General features: G+C 34.1%; 1 protein-coding gene across 2 annotated transcripts in view; it reads right to left on the bottom strand.

The window, feature by feature from the left end:
* The window catches only part of DNAH12 (dynein axonemal heavy chain 12), a 219961-nt gene that overhangs the window by 139111 nt on the left and 62350 nt on the right, over nt 1-18500 (bottom strand). For both annotated transcript variants that reach the window (XM_082639578.1, XM_082639577.1), the window contains exons 13-17: nt 17155-17290; nt 11597-11722; nt 10531-10665; nt 10004-10197; nt 8751-8994 (exon numbers count right to left, since the gene is read on the bottom strand). In XM_082639578.1, coding sequence (XP_082495704.1) covers nt 8751-8994; nt 10004-10197; nt 10531-10665; nt 11597-11722; nt 17155-17290 — 835 coding nt within the window. The remainder of the gene's footprint in view (nt 1-8750; nt 8995-10003; nt 10198-10530; nt 10666-11596; nt 11723-17154; nt 17291-18500) is intronic.

Raw genomic sequence — 18500 nt, 5'->3', positions numbered from 1 at the left:
GCAGATAGAATAATATAGAAGAACAGATCAGTGATCTGGAGGACAGAGTGGTAGACATAATCCAAGCTGAACAGAAAAAAAAAAGAAAAAATAATTTTTAAAAAATGAGATAGTTTAAGAGACTTCTGAGACAATATCAATTGTACTCACTTTCATGTTATAGGGGTCCCAGAAGGGGAAAATTGAGAGAAAGGAGCAGAGAACTTATCTGATCAGACATTAGCTGAAAACTTCCCTAACCTAGAGAAGGAAACAAACATCCTGCACTAGGAAGCACAGAGAATCCCAAACAAGATGAACCTAAACAGGTACCCACTGAGACACATTATAATTAAAATGACAAAAATTAAAGATAAAGAGAGAATCTGAAAAGCAGCAAGAGAAAAGCAACTAGTTATGTACTGTATAAGGGAACTCCCATAAGACTATCAGCAGACTTCAGCAGGAACTTTGCAGGCCAGAAGGAAGTGGAACAATATATTCAAAATGATGAAAGGAAAAAAACTACAACCAAGATACTTTACCTGGCAAGGTTTTCTTTCAGATTTATCTTTATCTCTGAAGGAGAGATAAAGAGTTTTACAGACAAGCAAAAGCAAAAAGAGTTTATCACCACCAAACAGACCTTACAAGAAGTGTTAAAGGGACTTCTTAAAGGAAAAGGAAAAGGCCAAAACTAGAAATAAAATATGAAAGGAAAAATCTCACTGGTAAAGGCAAACATAGAGTAAAAATAGTGGATCAACCACTTATAAATCTAGTAGGAATGTTAAAAGACAAAAGTAGTAAAAATCATCTATATCTACAATAGTAGTTATGGCAAAAATTAAAAGATGTAAAATATGATATCAAAAGCATAAAACATTTGGAGGGTTAGTAAAAATGTAAGGTGTTCAAACTTAAGAAATCAACTTAAAATAGACACCTATTTGTTGTTATATATGAACTTCCTGGTAACCACAAACCAAAAACATATAACAGATACACACAAAAAGAGAGAATCATTGGGTCACTGAAAAACTCAAGTGGAATATTTAAAAATACCTTGAGACAAATGAAAACATAACATTCCAAAATCTATGGGACACAGTAAAAGCATTTCTAAGAGGAAAGGTTATAGCAAACAAGCCCACCTCAGGAAACAAGAAAATTCTCAAACAATCTAACCTTACCCTGAAGGAACTAGGAGAAGAAAAACAAACAAAACCCAAAGATAGCAGAAGGAAGGAAATAATAAAGACCAGAGTGGAAATAAATAAAATAGAAACTAAAAAGAAAAAAGAAAAGATCAATGAAACTAAGAGCTGGTACTTTTAAAAGATAAACAAAATTGATAAACCTTTAACCAGACTCATTAAGAAAAAAAAAAAGAGGGCCAAATAAATAAAATCAGAAATGAAAGAGAAGTTACAACTGACACCACTGAAATATAAAGGATCATAAGAGATTACACAAACAATATACACCACTAAAATAGACAACCTAGAAAAAAATTAATAAATTCCTAGAAATGTAAAATCTTCCAAGACTGAATCAGGAAGAAACAGAAAATACGAATAGACTGATTTCCAGGAATGAAATTGAATTAATAATAAAAAATGCCTAACAAACAAAAGTCCAGGCCAGATGGCTTCACAGGTGAATTCTATCAAACAATTAAAGAAGGATTGCCTTTCCTGAAACTATTCCAAAAAATTTGCTGAGAAAGAAATGCTTCCAAACTCATACTACAAGATCAGCACCACCTGGATACCAAAATCAAAGACAACACAAAAAAAGAAAATTATAGGCAAACATCACTGATGAACATAGATGCAAAAATCCTCAACAAAATATTAGCAAACTGAATTCAACAATTAATTAAAAGAATCATACATCATGATCAAGTGGGATTTATCCCAAGGATGCATAGATGGTTCAATATCTGCAAATCAATCAATGTGATACACCATATTAAAGAATAAAAATCATATGATTATCTCAATAAATGCAGAAAAAGCTTTTGACAAAATTCGACATCTTTTTATAATAAAAACTCTCAACAAAGTGGGTATAGAGGGATCATACCTCAACATATTAAAGGTCATATGACAGGCCCACAGATAACATCATACTCAATGGTGAAGAGCTGAAAACATTTCCTCTAAGTTCAGGAACACGACAAGGCTGCTCCTTCTCACTGCTTTTATTCAACATAGTATTGGAGGTCCTAGCCTCAGCAATCAGACAAGAAAAAGAAATAAAAGGAATCCAAATTGGAACAGAAGGAATAAAACTGTCACTATTTGCAGATGACATGATAATGACATAGAAAATCCTAAACATGCCACCAATAAACTACTAGAACTCATCAATGAATTCAGTAAAGTTACAGGATACCAAATTAACATACAGAAATAGGTTGCATTTCCATACACTAACAATGAACTATCAGGAAGAGAATCTAAGAAAATAATCCCACTTACGATCATATAAAATCCCTGAGAATAAGTCTAATTAAGGAGGTAAAAGACCTGGGTTCATAAAACTACAAGACACTGAGAAAAGAAATTGAAGATAACAAAAACAGATGGAAAGATATACCATGCTCATAGATTGGAAGAATTAATATTGTTTAAATAACTATACTCCCCAAGGCAATCTAGATTTAATGCAATTCCTATTAAAATACCAACAGCATTTTTTCACAGAACTAGAACAAATAATTCTAAAATTTATATGAAAATACAAAAGATCCTGAAGAGCCAAAACAATCTTGAGAAGGAAGAAAAAAGCTGAAGGTATAAGGGTTTCCCTGGTGGCACAGTGGTTAAGAATCTGCCTGCCAATGCAGGGGACATGAGTTCAAGCCCTGGTCTAGGAAAATCCCACAGGCCGTGGAGAAACTAAGCCCATGTGCCACAATTCCTGAAGCCCGCATGTCTAGAGCCTGTGCTCCCCAACAAGAGAAGCCACGGCAATGAGAAGCACACACACTGCAATGAAGGGTAACCCCTGCTTGCTGCAACTAGAGAAAGCCTGCATGCAGCAACGAAGACCAAAAAAAACCCGCAGCCAAAAATACAAAAAAAAAAAAAAAAAAAAAAGCTGAAGGTATCATGCTCCCTGATTTCAAACTATACTACAATGATACAGTAATCAAAACAATATTATACTGGCACAAAAACAGACACATAGATCAACGGATCAGAATAGAGAGCCCAGAAATAAACCTACACACTTCTGATCAATTAATCTATATTTAATAAGCAACTTGTATCTAGAATATATAAAGAATTTGTACAACTGAATAAAAAGAGATAAATAACCCAATTTAAAAATGGGCAAAGGATCTGAACACGCACTTCTCCATAGAAAACATAGAAATGGCCAATATGCATATGAAAAGATGCTCAGCATCATTAGTTATCAGGTAAATGCAAATCAAAACCACAATGAGACACCTCTTCACACACATTGGGATGGCCATAATCAAAAAGATGGACAGGGCTTCCCTGGTGGCACAGTGGTTGAGAGTCCACCTGCTGATGCAGGGGACACAGGTTCATGCCCCGGTCCAGAGGGATCCCACATGCAGCGGAGAGGCTGGGCCCGTGAGCCATGGTCGCTGCGCCTGCGTGTCTGGAGCCTGTGCTCCACAATGGGAGAGGCCACAACAGTGAGAGGCCCGCGTACCACACACACACACACACAACTCAAAATGGATTAAAGACCTAAATGTAAGACTGGACACTATAAAACTCTTAGAGGAAAACATAGGAAGAACACTCTTTGACATAAATAACAGCAAGATCTTTTTTGATCCACTTCTTAGCGTAATGGAAATAAAAATAAAAATAAACAAATGGGACCTAATGAAACTTAAAAGCTTTTGCACAGCAAAGTAAACTATAAACAAGATGAAAAAGCAACCCTCAGAATGAGAGAAAATATTTGCAAACGAATCAACGGACAAAGGATTAATCTCCAAAATATATAAACAGCTCATGCAGCTCAATATTAAAAAAACAAACAACCTAATCAAAAATGGGTAGAAGACCTAAACTGACATTTCTCCAAAGAAGACATACAGATGGCCAAGAGGCATATGAAAAGGTGTGTAACATCACTAATTATTAGAGCAACGCAAATCAAAACTACAATGAGGTATCACCTCACACCAGTCAGAATGGCCATCAGCAGAAAATCTACAAACAATAAATGCTGCAGAGGGTGTGGAGAAAAGGGAACCCGCTTGCACTGTTGGTGGGAATGTAAATTGATACAGCCACTATGGAGAACAGTGTCAAAGTTCCTTAAAAACCTAAAAATAGAATTACCATATGACCCAGCAAACCCACTACTGGGCATATACCCTGAGAAAACCATAATTCAAAAAGACACATGTGGGGCCTCCCTGGTGGCGCAGTGGTTGAGAGTCCGCCTGCCGATGCAGGGGATACGGGTTCGTGCCCCGGTCTGGGAGGATCCCATATGCCGCGGAGCGGCTGGGCCCGTGAGCCATGGCCGCTGGGCCTGCGCGTCCGGAGCCTGTGCTCCGCAACGGGAGAGGCCACAACAGTGAGAGGCCCGCATACCGCAAAAAGAAAAAAAAAAAAGACACATGCACCCCAATGTTCATTGCAGCACTATTTACAATAGCCAGGACATGGAAGCAACCTAAATGCCCATCGACAGACAAATGGATAAAGAAGATGTGGTACATATATACAATGGAATATTACTCAGCCATAAAAGGAATGAAATTGGGTCATTTGTAGAGATGTGGATGGACCTAGAGACTATCATACAGAGTGAAGTAAGTCAGAAAGCGAAAAACAAATATCGTATATTAACACATATATGTGGATTCTAGAAAAATGGTACAAATGAACTGGTTTGCAAGGCAGAAATAGAGACAGAGATGTAGAGAACAAACGTATGGACACCAAGGGGGGGAAGGGGGAGTGGTGGGATGATGGGAGATTGGGATTGACATATATACACTAATATGTATAAAATAGATAAGTAATAAGAACCTGCTATATAAACAAATAAATTAAAATAAAATAAAATAATTTTAAAAAGAAAGCAAACAACCAACATTACCCAGCACTGACTTTGTTTCCAGTATCATATTATAGAGCACTGTTTCCCCCATTTTGGGTTTTACAGCAGATGTTAATAAAAATTATTTAAAAACTTGGGGAAAAAGAGGGAGGTGGTATGTCCTTTCAATGCCATATGGGGTACAGGGACACCTAAGGAAAATTTAACTGTTTAAAGAGTGTATTTTGTTCAACTCACTGTTTACTACTTAAAGTCCCAGACTGAGAAATTACATGTTAACTTGTAGATTTGACCAGTAGAAATGCAAGTAATTTCTGTCTAATAAGAAGGATAACTCCAAATGTTAGTTTATTGTCCTGTATGACATTAACCAGCCTTATATCAATACTAGCAATCTTTTGCCAACATTCCTTTACTAAATTATCTATAAATACTCAGCCCCTCAAATGCTCTTTGAACCAGCCTTACCACCTTAGTGGTTCTCCCATTAATTAATAAATAGAATAAAATATTTGACACGTGTTCATTTTTATTTTTGTATGACAGTCACGTTTTCATTTTTTTGTAAATAATAATAAGGTAAATTTTTAATAATTGGAGAACCATAGACTTAAGTTTACTCTAGTTGCTATATATACATTTTTAAATTTATTTATTTATTTATTTATTTTTGGCTGCGTTGGGTCTTTGCTGCTGCGGTGGTATGCAGGCCCCTCACTGCAGTGGCTTCTTTTGTTGCGGAGCATGGGCTCTAGGCAGCAGGCTCAGTAGTTGCGGTGCACAGGCCCAGCTGCTCCGCAGCATGTGGGATCCTCCCGGACCCGGGCTTGAACCTACGTCCTCCGCACTGGCAGGCGGACTCCCAACCACTGCGCCACCAGGGAAGTCCCTAGTCGCTATATTTTAAATAGATAATGGGGTAGGGGTTGGGGCAAAGGTAGAAGCAGGGAGTCCCAACAGGAACTTTTTGTAGAAATCCATGTAAAAGAAGATGTAAGTTGGACCAGATTGGTGTCCCTGGGAAAAATGAATTTTGAGTTTGCCATGTGTATTGGACATCCAAGGGAAGATTACAAGTAGGAAGTTATAGATATGAATCTTGGGTTTGGAAGAAAGGTTTGGATTGGAGTTAAACATTTGGGAGTTGCTAGCATATAGATGGTATTTAAAGTCACCTATATTTTTGATGAGATTGATGAAATCATCAAGACAGTGAGGGTAGAGAAAGAAAAGGACCAATGACTTAGCCCTAAGACTTTCCAACATTAAGAGGCTAAAAAGAATAAGAAGAGAATAGCAAGGATGGGAATACCCTGGCAGTCCAGTGGTTAGGACTCTGTGCTTCCACTGCAGAGGGCATGGGTTCTATCCCTGGTCAGGGAACTAAGATTCCACATGCTGCGGCCAAAAATAAAGGAAAGAAAAGAAAAGAAAATAGCAAGGAAAAAATTTAGTGATATTACTAGTGGTATGGGACAATTTGTTTATCTTCCATCTCAAGATGACTTTCAGAGTACATGATGACGCACTGCTATGAAGATAGGAATAATGGATGGTGCTGATAAGAAAGGAAAGGAGGAATATCATTTAGATAAATTAAAAAATGACCAAAGGCTTAAATGTCAACAATAAACTATAACTAAATCCCTAACTAGGCTGATTAAGAAAAAAGAGAGAAAATTAAAAATATTAATATTTGGAATGAAAAAGGAGTTATCCCTATAGATTCCACCAACATTAAAAGATAATAAATAAATATTATGAGCAACTTTATGGCAATAAATTTAACAACTTTAGAAAATGGAAAAATTCCTTGAAAAATACAATTTACCAAAATTGACACAAAGTTAACACAAATCTGAATATTCCTGTATCTATTTTAAAAATTAAAACTGTTTTCAAAATCCTTCCCACGAAGCTCCAGGTCAATGGTTTCACTAGCAAACGTTTCTCTAAAATATTTAAGAAAGAGATAATAACAATTTTATACAAAACTCTTCTGGAAAATAGAGATAAAACTTCCCATTTGTTTCATAAGGCCAACATAATCCTGATAGCAAAACCTGACAAAGATATTACAAGAAAAGAAAATTAAGACCAACATCACTTCTGAACATAATCTGAAAAATCTTCAATAAAATATTAACATACTATTAATATTAACATACAAAGCCTAATCTCCCTAGTCCTGTTTCTAGGACTAGAAATCAGTAAGAAAAAGACCATTGATTCAATTTAAAAAATAGATAAGAAGACCAAATAGTTCACAGGCAAAGAAATACAAAATATTCTTAAATGTATTAATTTAGGCTTAACATTTTATGTAATAAGAAAAATGAAATTCTTCTAGCAGATTAACAAACACCCAAGTTTGATGATATTCTGTTGTCAAGGTTGGTGAGAGTACATACTGGTAAAACTCATACAGAAGGTAATTCAACTGTAGATTTTAACCTGGAATTTATTCTTTGGCAATTTACCTTACACTCACACCTTCACACACAGAAATTTTACACCAATATATAATATTTATAGGTGTAAAAAAGAATGAAAACACTCTATATACAATGAGAAAAGGTCTCCAAGATAAATTAAAATGAAGGGGGGAAATAATATAAACGGTATGTTATTTTTTTTCAGTATGCTATTTTTATGTAAAAAGATGGAAGGATTAGGGCTTCCCTGGTGGCGCAGTGGTTGGGAGTCCGCCTGCCGATGCAGGGGACGCGGGTTTGTGCCCCGGTCCAGGAGGATCCCGCGTGCCGCGGAGCGGCTGGGCCCGTGAGCCGTGGCCGCTGAGCCTGTGCGTCCGGAGCCTGTGCTCCTCAGCGGGAGAGGCCGCAACGGTGAGCGGCCCGCATACCGCAAAAAAAAAAAAAAAAAAAAAGGGGAAAAAAAAAAAGATGGAAGGATTAGAACATATATTCACATTGTTATACATGTAAAAAAACTCTGAAGTATACAACAGAAAGTAGTAACATTGATAACCTAATAACAGGTGAGAAACACAGCAAGGAGACCGTTCAGGTATATCTTTTTATATTTTTAAACCATGCAAATTTATTAAATATTGAAAAAAATTTTAAGTAGTTACTTTAAAAAAATTTTCAGGCAGCTCATAGTATATCTGAGAGTGCTAGACACAGACAGGAACAATGTTGAAAAACAGAGTTTATGCCGACAGTGGAAACTTGGCACTACCACTAGAACCACTGCCAGTACTGCCTTGGGAACTTAGATGTATTATTTACTGTCACAAAAACTGTTATTATCCCCTATTTATAAATGAGGTGACTGAGGCATGAGAAGTTAAATATCTTGCACAAGTGGCATATTGCTATTACCAAGCGCAGAATTGTGACATAAACCTAGGTAGTGTGACTCCAAACCTTTCTCAGCTAATTGGTACCCTGGGTTGCTGCCCATAGTATAGGCTAACTTGTTTATTCTAGTAATTTTTTACCCTCTTCAAATCATTGTAACTGGTCATTACAGTCTTTTCTATTTGTTAAGTATTGTTCTATGAAGGGATTGATTTCGATGACATCATCAGGAAAGAATGAAGCGTGTATTGAGAAATAGGTCAAGTTTTCTGGATTCAGCTTTGGTTTTGCTTTCCAGTTTTTCCATTTCTCTTCACTAGCACTTGATGCAAACAACTCTACCAGGGCTTTTTAAAATGTCATTAAATGTGTTTATACCTTAATAACTTTTATTTGCTCCATTACTGCAGTGCACATAGTAATAGTAGGATTCTCTTTTGGTTCTTCTTCAAGTTTCTCTTCTCCCAGAGATCGTCTTTTTTCTGCCTTTCTTTTTTCTTGTAATTCCTTCTTTTGCTTTGTTTGGAAAAATTTCAGAGTCTTAAAAATTTCTCGGGAAAATTCATCTACATCAGCTTCCATGCTTTCCCCATTAATGTCCAAAAACCCTCCATCCATCCACCTGAATTGAAAGAAAAAGTAATATTAAACTCAGAGGGGCTTCCCTCATGGCACAGTGGTTAGGAATCTGCCTGCCAATGCAGGGGACATGGGTTTGATCCCTGCTCCAGTAAGATCCCACATGCTATGGAGCAATTAAGCCTGTGCGCCACAACTACTGAGTCTGTGCTCTAGAGCCCGCGAGCCACAATTACTGAGTCTGTGCTCTAGAGCCCACGAGCCACAACTACTGAAGCCCACGCGCCTAGAGCCCATGCTCCACAACAAGAGAAGCTGTTGCAATGAGAAGCCCGCACATCACAACGAAGAGTAGCCCCCGCTCACTGCAACTAGAAAAAGCCCACGTGTAGCAATGAAGACCCAACACAGTAAAAAATAAACAAATAAATAAATAAATTTATTTTAAAAAGACTAAGGAAGAATGATTAAAGACAGAATTAAAATTAAGTGAAAAAATAGAATATTTTAATTAAAAAAATATATTAAATTCAGAGACTTCAGGTGTATGAAAAGGCCTTAGAGATTCTTCAGGCCAGGCCCTTCATTTTATAATAGAAACAATTGAGAACAAGAGCAATTAACAGTTTTTCTCAGTCACACAGATAGAATGATGACAGACAATACTAAAACCACAATTTCAGCTATGCTGCATGCGCAAAAATATGAATCAGACTGTAAACGGACAACTAACAGTATCCAGATAAAATGCTGATTTGACTCCATACTTCTAATTCTTAGTGTCAAATGAATGAGTCAAATGAATTAATTGCATTAAAAAATGAATCAACTCTGGGAAACCCAAGTGAGACTTTAGATATTATATTAGTAAGGCTAGGTGGCGCCTTAGCAACATTTGATGCTTCTCCTATATAATATTTGGTTTTTCTTTCAAATGGACAGATAGATCCTACTTTTAAACACCTAGCCAACAACAACAACAAAAATCAATGTACGTTTTATAAATCTTTTTATATCTTTGCTTAATTTTTTATTACATTACCAGAAATTACCGTTTTTCTGTTCGTTGCCACTTCAAAACTAAATTAAAAAACTTCTGATAGGGCTCAATGTTAACTTTTAATTTATCCAGTTCAGGATATTTTGTCAGTTCCCATCTGAAAAGTTCCTCTTCTTTATTAATAAATTGAACTGCTTCTTCAGATTCCTGAATACGTTTTTGTAGTTGTCTTACATCTGTCACATACTGAAAGCAAATAATTTTTTATTTCAAGAAATACCCAAGAAATGTTATAAAAATAAAATTATATAATACTGCATAGGCTATGTCCTTGCATTTATATAGCAACTTTAAACATCAACTTCACAACATTACCATGACACAAAGCAAAAGGTATGGTTATGTCTATCTTACAAATAGAAAACTAAATCACAAAAAAGATTACATAATTAGCAGCAGTCGTAGGCCTAAGAGTCAGGCCTCTGTTTGCCTTAGTAAGCACAGGTTTTTCTATATTATAGAAACATGTCCTGTATTAATCTACCAGCCTGCCATAGCTACTGTCTATATTTATCAGACCTGCTGCATGTGGTCCAGTTCTGCAAATTCTGCAAACTCTTCCATGCGGCGTGATTCCTTTTCTATTTCCAAAATCAGTTTCTCTCTCTTTGCTATTAGCTCATTTTCTTTTTTATGTTTAGCATTCTCAAGGAGCTTTAAAAAAAATTAATCATGTTAACTATTTTGTTACAAAGCAAAGAATTATCAAATCAGAAATCTGAATGCTTTATACAGTAACAAAAAACATCAGCGAAGTAAAAATAAAACATTGTACAAAAATAAAACATTGACTGATATAAAAATGAAAAGAATAATAAACCACAAAACCACACAGAAAAACTTTCCTATATCTCTGAAGTGACTGTAACAATTCTTATTTATTAAATACTTTAACTATTTAACAGATTCTGGGAAAATAATAAAAGCTACCATATATTGAGCACTTGTTATGTCAAGATTTATTAAACACTCTACCTATATTACCACAAGTATTAGTATCCTCATTTCAGAGGTAAAGAAACTTAAGCATATAGAGGTTAAGAGGCATGTCCAATGTCACAAAATCATAAAAGTCAAAATCTGGATTAGAACTCTGGCTTATCTAACTGAAGTCCATGCTTTTCATTACTACTATACCATCTCACTTCCCAGTTTAGGAGAAACTAGTTTACATTAGGACTTTTTCAAAATCTGAACTATATTCAGTCTTACATAAAATCCTGAATCTGCTACTTCTTCCTGGGAAAGTTACTTAACTTCTCTGAAACTCATTTTTCTCATCTATGAAATGGGGAAAATAGGAGCACCTGGGATTTTTGTGAGTATTAAATGATTTAATAGCACAGAGCTTACAATTATTATTATTAATTTGTAAATAGTTCTGACTTTTTAAATGTCAGTCCCACTTTTTACAACCTTGTGGGTTAAGCCTAAGCCTGCAGGGCCATAAATGTGGCTAATCCCAAAATCATACTGACACATGAAGATACTTTTTAAAGGTAGATGGCAAGTATGTATGAAAATTAAATGAACATTGTGCTTAAAATATCATAATACAAAAATACATATTGAAAAATATATTCACCTCATCATTTTCATCAAAGATGGGATTAATTTTCCAAGGCCACATAAGGACAGCTGAATTTAAAGCTAAGTCTTCTGGAGGAAATAGAAATACATCTAAAAAGTAACTCATCCGGTGTTTGGATTCCTACAGAAGAAACTCCAGATATATTAAACCATATAAAAAATCTAAAGCATTATGAAAAAGAGAACCAATAACAATTTCTAATATTCTTTCAAATTTCAATTTGACTCAGATTATTAACTGATATTTCATATTACCCAAACCACATGGGTATTTCAATAACTGTAGGGTTGTTTATTTGGCTTCATACCACAAAATTGCAGATTTTTATACCAGAAATAAAGCTTTTTAGAAGTTTTCACTTGCAGTTGACTTAACAGAAAGGTACTCTTGAGTCTCCATGTAGATGACTGAAAATGATGATGAAATATGCAGCTTTTGTTCAGCAACACTTTAAATTTTTTTCTTTTAAAAGATTTTACATTTTTTATTCTTATGTATTTAATTTTTGAATCTTTGTTGACAAAGATTTTAGCATCTTTTATTTTGTTTTGCATCTTCAGTGACAGTACCACTTTTTTTGCCTACCATTATCATACAGCAATTGTCTAGAAAGAGTTTAGGGGTGAATGGCAAAACCAAAACAAAACAAAAACCCTTAAAACCAATAGATTTACCTGAATAGAGAAGTTGAATATCTTTACCCTCTATAGCTTACATATTTGCTGTATATATATATAATATATATAATATGCAGAATGCATCATATATGTATTATGTTGCATGTAGAAATTAACCTAATAAAACCTGATTCATGTAATCAATTATATTAATAGATTAAAGGAGAAAAAGCATAAGATCACCCCAATAGATGCAAAAAAAAAGATAAAATTCAACATGCATTCACAGTAATGTTTTTCACTTAATTTTTATTGGAGTATAGTTGATTAATAATATTTTGTTAGTTTCTGCTGTACAGCAAAGTGAATCAGTTATACATATACATATATCCACTCTTGTTTAGATCCAATTCCCATATAGGTCATTACAGAATACTGAGTAGAGTTCCCTGTGCTATACAGTAGGTTCTTATCAGTTATCTATTTTATACATAGTAGTGTGCATATGTCAATCCCAATCTCCCAATGTATCCTCCCCACCCTCCCATAGAAGAGAATTTACTAATCTGATAAGGGAACCTATAAAAAACCTACAGCAAATTTCATACTTAATAGTGAAATATTGAAGCCTTTCCCTTTGAGACTGGGATCAAGATGACTTCTATTCAACATTGTACTAAAGATCCTAACCAGTCCATTGTAGCAAAGAAAATAAAATTTTGGAAATGTGTAATGTTTGATAAGGACAAAACCAAAACTGTCATTAACTACTAGTTATAAAATAGTATATGTAGATATTCCAAAAGAATCTTCGGATAAACTGTTAAAATTAAAAAGAAAAAAAAAACATACAAATTTTAAAGTTAAGATATTTAAATAAAAATTTTTTAATTAAGAAAAAATTTAGTGATAGCTATTACTTTGTATATAAAATAAATTTTATATTATATTATAGTCAAAGTATAAAATAAATATCCATAAGTTCATATAAATAAATGATTGAATAAATTAATAAGCAGGGGAGAAGAAACAAGTCTCCTATGCAGAATAATTCCAAATAAATAATGTAGTTACTCTACTCTAAAGGAGGAAAGCACAATTCCCCGGTTCTTAAGTGTGGATGCATACAGTGACTTCCTTCCAAAGAAGACAGTATGGAAAAGGGGAGAAAAGAGTGGAGAGACATGATAAACACTACTTCTGCCTGGTGATCAAGCTCAACATCAAATGCCATGTTAATATGTATCCTTGAGATGATGTGATGAAAATGGCACTTTTCCTTTGTGATTCTCCTCCAAAAAACCGACTACCCTGTTCTAATCATGAGAAAAATATCAGTCAAATTCCTACTTCTCAAAACTATCAAGCACATCAAAAGCAAGGAAAATCTAAGAAACTCTCAGAGCCAAGAGAAGCCTAAGGATACATGACAACTAGAAACAATGTGGTATCTCAGATGAGTTCCTGAGATAGAAAAAGGGCTTTCAGTAAAAACTAAGGAAATCTGAATAAACTATGGACTTTAGTTAATAATATATCAATATTGGTTTATTAATTATAACAAATGTACCATATTAGTGTAAGATGTTAATAATGAGAAAATTGAGTGTGTGAGGATGTGTTTGTAATATGGGAACTCTCTGTACTACCTACTAGGTTTTTTGTAAATCTAAAACTATTTTTTTAAAGTCTATTAATATAAGTTAACTGTATTTTTGTATTCAAGTAACCAAGATAAGATGAAAAATTTAAGATATAATTTAATATAACATTAAAAGATATCAAGTACCTGAAAATATAACTAACAAAGGATGTGAACGACCTCTACAGAGAAAATTATAAAATATTAAGAGATGTTAAAGAAGAGGTAAATGAATAAAAGGTATATCATGAACTGGAAGACTCCACAGTGTATGTACCGATTCTCTCCATCTGTTTAATGCATTTCTAATCAAAATTCCAACAGATTTTTGCGGAATGTGAAAAACTGATTCTAAAATTTATATTGGAAAGATGTTAATTCTCTACATTTATTATCAATTTTATGCAATCTCAATGAAAATCCCAAAATGTTATTTTATGGGCTGTGATCATCTAATTCTAAAATTTATATGAAAATACTAATAGCCAAGAACAAACAAGAAACTTGATGAAGAACAGAGTGGGAGGACATGCTCTACCGGTAATCAAGAATTATTACTGCAATTACAATTAAGCTTTTGTAATTAAGTCAGTGTGGTATTGATACAAGGATAGACAAAAGGCCAATAGAACAGAATAGAATGTCTTAAAACAGATATGCACATATAGGGACACTTGATATATAATAGAGATGGCACTGCAGAGCAGTGGGGAAAGTATAGTTTCTTCAATAAATAGGTAACTGCTCATGCATATGAAAAAGTAATTAAATAGGACCTCACATCATTCACAGAAATAAAATTCAGGAAGACTGAAAATCTAAACCTGAAAGGCAAAACTAAACAGCTTCCAGAAAAGGACACAAGAAAAAACTCTTGATGACCCTGGATAGAAAAGGATTTCTTAAACAAGACACAGAGAGCACTAGCTGTAAAAAAAAAAAAAAAAATTGCTCCATTTGACTACATTAAAATTAAGAACTGCCATTCAACAAAACACCATTAAAAACTGAAATAAATTACAGAGTGAAGGAAAGGATATTTATCAATAATATATTCAGAACTACTACACTGAACTATACTTAAAAATGATAAAGATGGGGCTTCCCTGGTGGTGCAGTGGTTGAGAGTCTGCCTGCCAATGCAGGGGACATGGGTTCGTGCCCCAGTCCGGGAAGATCCCACATGCTGCGGAGCGGCTGGGCCTGTGAGCCATGGTCCCTGAGCCTGCACGTCCGGAGCCTGTGCTCCACAATGGGAGAGGCCACAACAGTGAGAGGCCCACATACAGCAAAAAAAAAAAAAAAAAAAAAAAAGGTAAAGATGGTAAACTTTATGTTATGTATATCTTATCACTATTTAAAAAAAAACTACTATAAACCAATTAGAAAAGGACACACAACCCAAAAGAAAAATAGGTAAAAGACATGTACTGGAGTGAAACACTACACAGCCATAAAAAAGAATGAAATTTTTCCATTTGTAACAATATGGATGGACTTGGAGGGTATTATGCTAAGTGAAATAGACAGAAAGAAAGCCAGATAGAGAAAGAAAAATACTGAATGATATCAATTATATGTGGAATCTAAAAAATACAACAAACTAGTGGATATAACAAAAAAAGGAACAGATTCACAGATTTAGAGAATAAACCAGTGGTTACCAGTGGGGAGGGGGGAGGGGGAGAGCATATAGGGGTATGGGATTAAGAGGTACAAACTATTATGCATAAAATAAGCCACAAGGATATATTGTACAACACAGGAAATAGAGCCAATATTTTATAATAACTATAAATGGAACATAACCTTTAAAAATTGTGCATCACTATATTGTACACCTGTAACTTATATAATATTGTACATCAACTATACTTCAATTTTAAATATAAATAAATAGATAAATAAAAATTTAAAAATAAAATTTTCTTTTAATTTTTTTAAAAAACAAATACTAGTATTTCACAAAAGAGGAGCTCCAAACGGTCAATAAGCATATGAAAAGTGTTCAGTTCATTTGTTTTCAGGAAAATGCAAATTACAAATACAGTAACCTCCACCCAACAGACTGGCAAAATTTTAAATATCTCACAATAGCAGCTATGGATAAGGATATAAAACAACAGGACTCTTAAACACTGCTGATAGGAGTATGAAATTGGAACTACTTTAGAAAAGAGTTTTGTCTTAGCTAGTAAAGGTGAAAATAAGTATATCTTATAACACCTGGAAGAAATGCATGAATATACGCACCAGCGTACACATACAGAAATGTTCCCAGAAGCATTGCTTTTAGTAGCAAAAGTAGAAACAACCCAACTATCCAGAACAGTAAAATTAAAGTAATAAATTATTCTATGGTTATATAATATGAATACCAGACATCAATGAAAATAAATGAAAGTTAAGGAACAATGACATTACTAACATAATGTTGACAAGACACAAAAGAATAGAAATAGTATGATTCTATTTATATAAAGATCAAAATGAAACAAAAATTAGCTATATTGATTAGGAATGCATATTTAGATGGTAAAACTACAAAGAAGAGCAGGAAATGACTACTATAAAAGTCAGGATAGTGTTTACATACAGAAAAAGACAGGAGATTGTAATGGGCTTCTAGGGTGTTGACAAGCTTCTATTTCCTTCCCTGGATGATAATTACTGGATGTTTAATTTATAACATCTTAAACTGTACAATTTATGTTTTATGCAATTTTTGGTGTGTGTTGTATTTTACTTTTTTTTTTTTTCTCCTTTCGGCCGTGCCGTGCGGCATGTGACATCTTAGTTCCCCGACCAGGGATCAAACCCATGCCCCCTGCGGTGGAAGCGCAGCATCTTAACCACTGGATCACCAGGGAAGTCCCTATATTTCATATTTTTAAACAAAAATTAGAGTACAATATAGGTGAATAGGTATATAACCTTGTGGTGGGGAAAGTATAAGCATATGCACTACTAAATGTAGAAACTATAAAAGAAAATCTTTTTTTAAACCTTTATTAAGGATGCACACATGGTGGAACTAAAAAAAAATAAAAAAGATTACTGTAGAAACCAAGTTGACACCTCTAGGAGGTAAAGGAAGGGAAGTAGTTATGGTCAGATAGTCATACGCAGAGGGTTTCTAGGGTCCTGGCAATATCCTATGTCTTGACCTTGGTGGTGGCAACATAGGTGTTCACTTTATAACTTTAACTATATGTTTTATACACTTCCAATATGTTTATCACATTTCACAATGACAAAAATATTTTAAAATATGTAAATTTAAAAATTCTTACCTTGATCCGTGAAACCAACTCATGAATTCTTACAGTCCGGGCTTTTTCTACATAAGATATGAGTTCCATCATCTCTTCTGTTGTCTCAGGGACTTTTAATGCATGCTCTTTAATTGCTTCAAATTCACTGCAAATACTGACATAATACCCTGCTTTATTATAGCTAGAGTAATTAATGTTATATCACACTAAAGAAATTTTATCATGATTACTATAAAATAGGAACTGTGATCCTAAAAAAATTGGTTAATTCACTAATATATTAAAATATTTAAGCATAACTTATCTGACATAACTCAGGATACATCATACATCTATAAAATCTATAAAATTAAGGTAACATTTTCTGTGTGACATAGAGCATGCTTTGGATCAAGCAGCCCTACGTCTAAATCCTGCCTCAGTTGCTACTAGCTTTGAGAACTTATGTAAATCTCATAGGTTTAGCTTCCATATTTGTAAAATGAAGTTATTAACATTCATCTTGCAGGAGTGTTGTAATACAATAATGAATAATGAATGTAAAAGAGCCTAGCACATAGTACACTCTCAATTACTGGTAACTATAACTATAATTTTTAGTATAATCATCAGCTTAATTATTATTATTAGTGTCCCTTGTGAAATGCAGTAAGTAAAAAGATCAAACCTCTGTATACATTTAAAAATCTATGATTCTTTCAGAATATATATGCATGTAAGTATGAACCTAGATACCCTATAGCCATTATTCAACTAAATGTATATTTCATAGAATTTTTTTCCTTGTGCTTTGCAGTATCAGTACTGTCATGCCATTATTAGAAATATCAGAAAAAACCCTTGCAAAAACAAAGTACAAAAGAGGTAAGTGATTTAAAAATAAATTTTAGTTCATGCAGGTATTTCATTTATATTATGTGAGTAATTATACTTATTCATTCATCTAATAAATAATTGAGTACCTACAATGTGCTAAGCAAAGTTCTAAGCACTGGAGATATAACAGCAAATAGATAAGTCCCTATCATCATAAAGCTTACATTCAAGTTGATGAGAGAGACAAGAGCACATAAATATGTAATACAATGTTAGGTAGTAAAAAGTGCTATGAAGGAAAAAAAAAGCAAAGTAAAGGGATAAAGAATGATGGAGTATAGAGAAGGGGCCAGTATTTTTATATAAAGTGGCCAGGAAATATCTCTCTAGAGAGGTGATATTCAAGATGAGAGACGGAAAAAATGAGTCATTCAAATATCAGGAAAAAAGCTTCCAAGGAAGAAAAAATAGCAAGGATTAAAGCCTGAGGTAGCGATAAGGTTCGCATAGTTTAGGAATGGCAAGCAGGGCAGTGTGAATACAAAGGA

The sequence above is a fragment of the Mesoplodon mirus genome, assembly GCF_964341445.2.
Source record: "Mesoplodon mirus genome assembly, chromosome: 12".
Lineage (NCBI taxonomy): Eukaryota > Metazoa > Chordata > Mammalia > Artiodactyla > Ziphiidae > Mesoplodon > Mesoplodon mirus.
The sequence above is the reverse complement of the archived record's forward strand: the minus strand, read 5'-3'. Positions and strand labels throughout refer to the sequence as shown.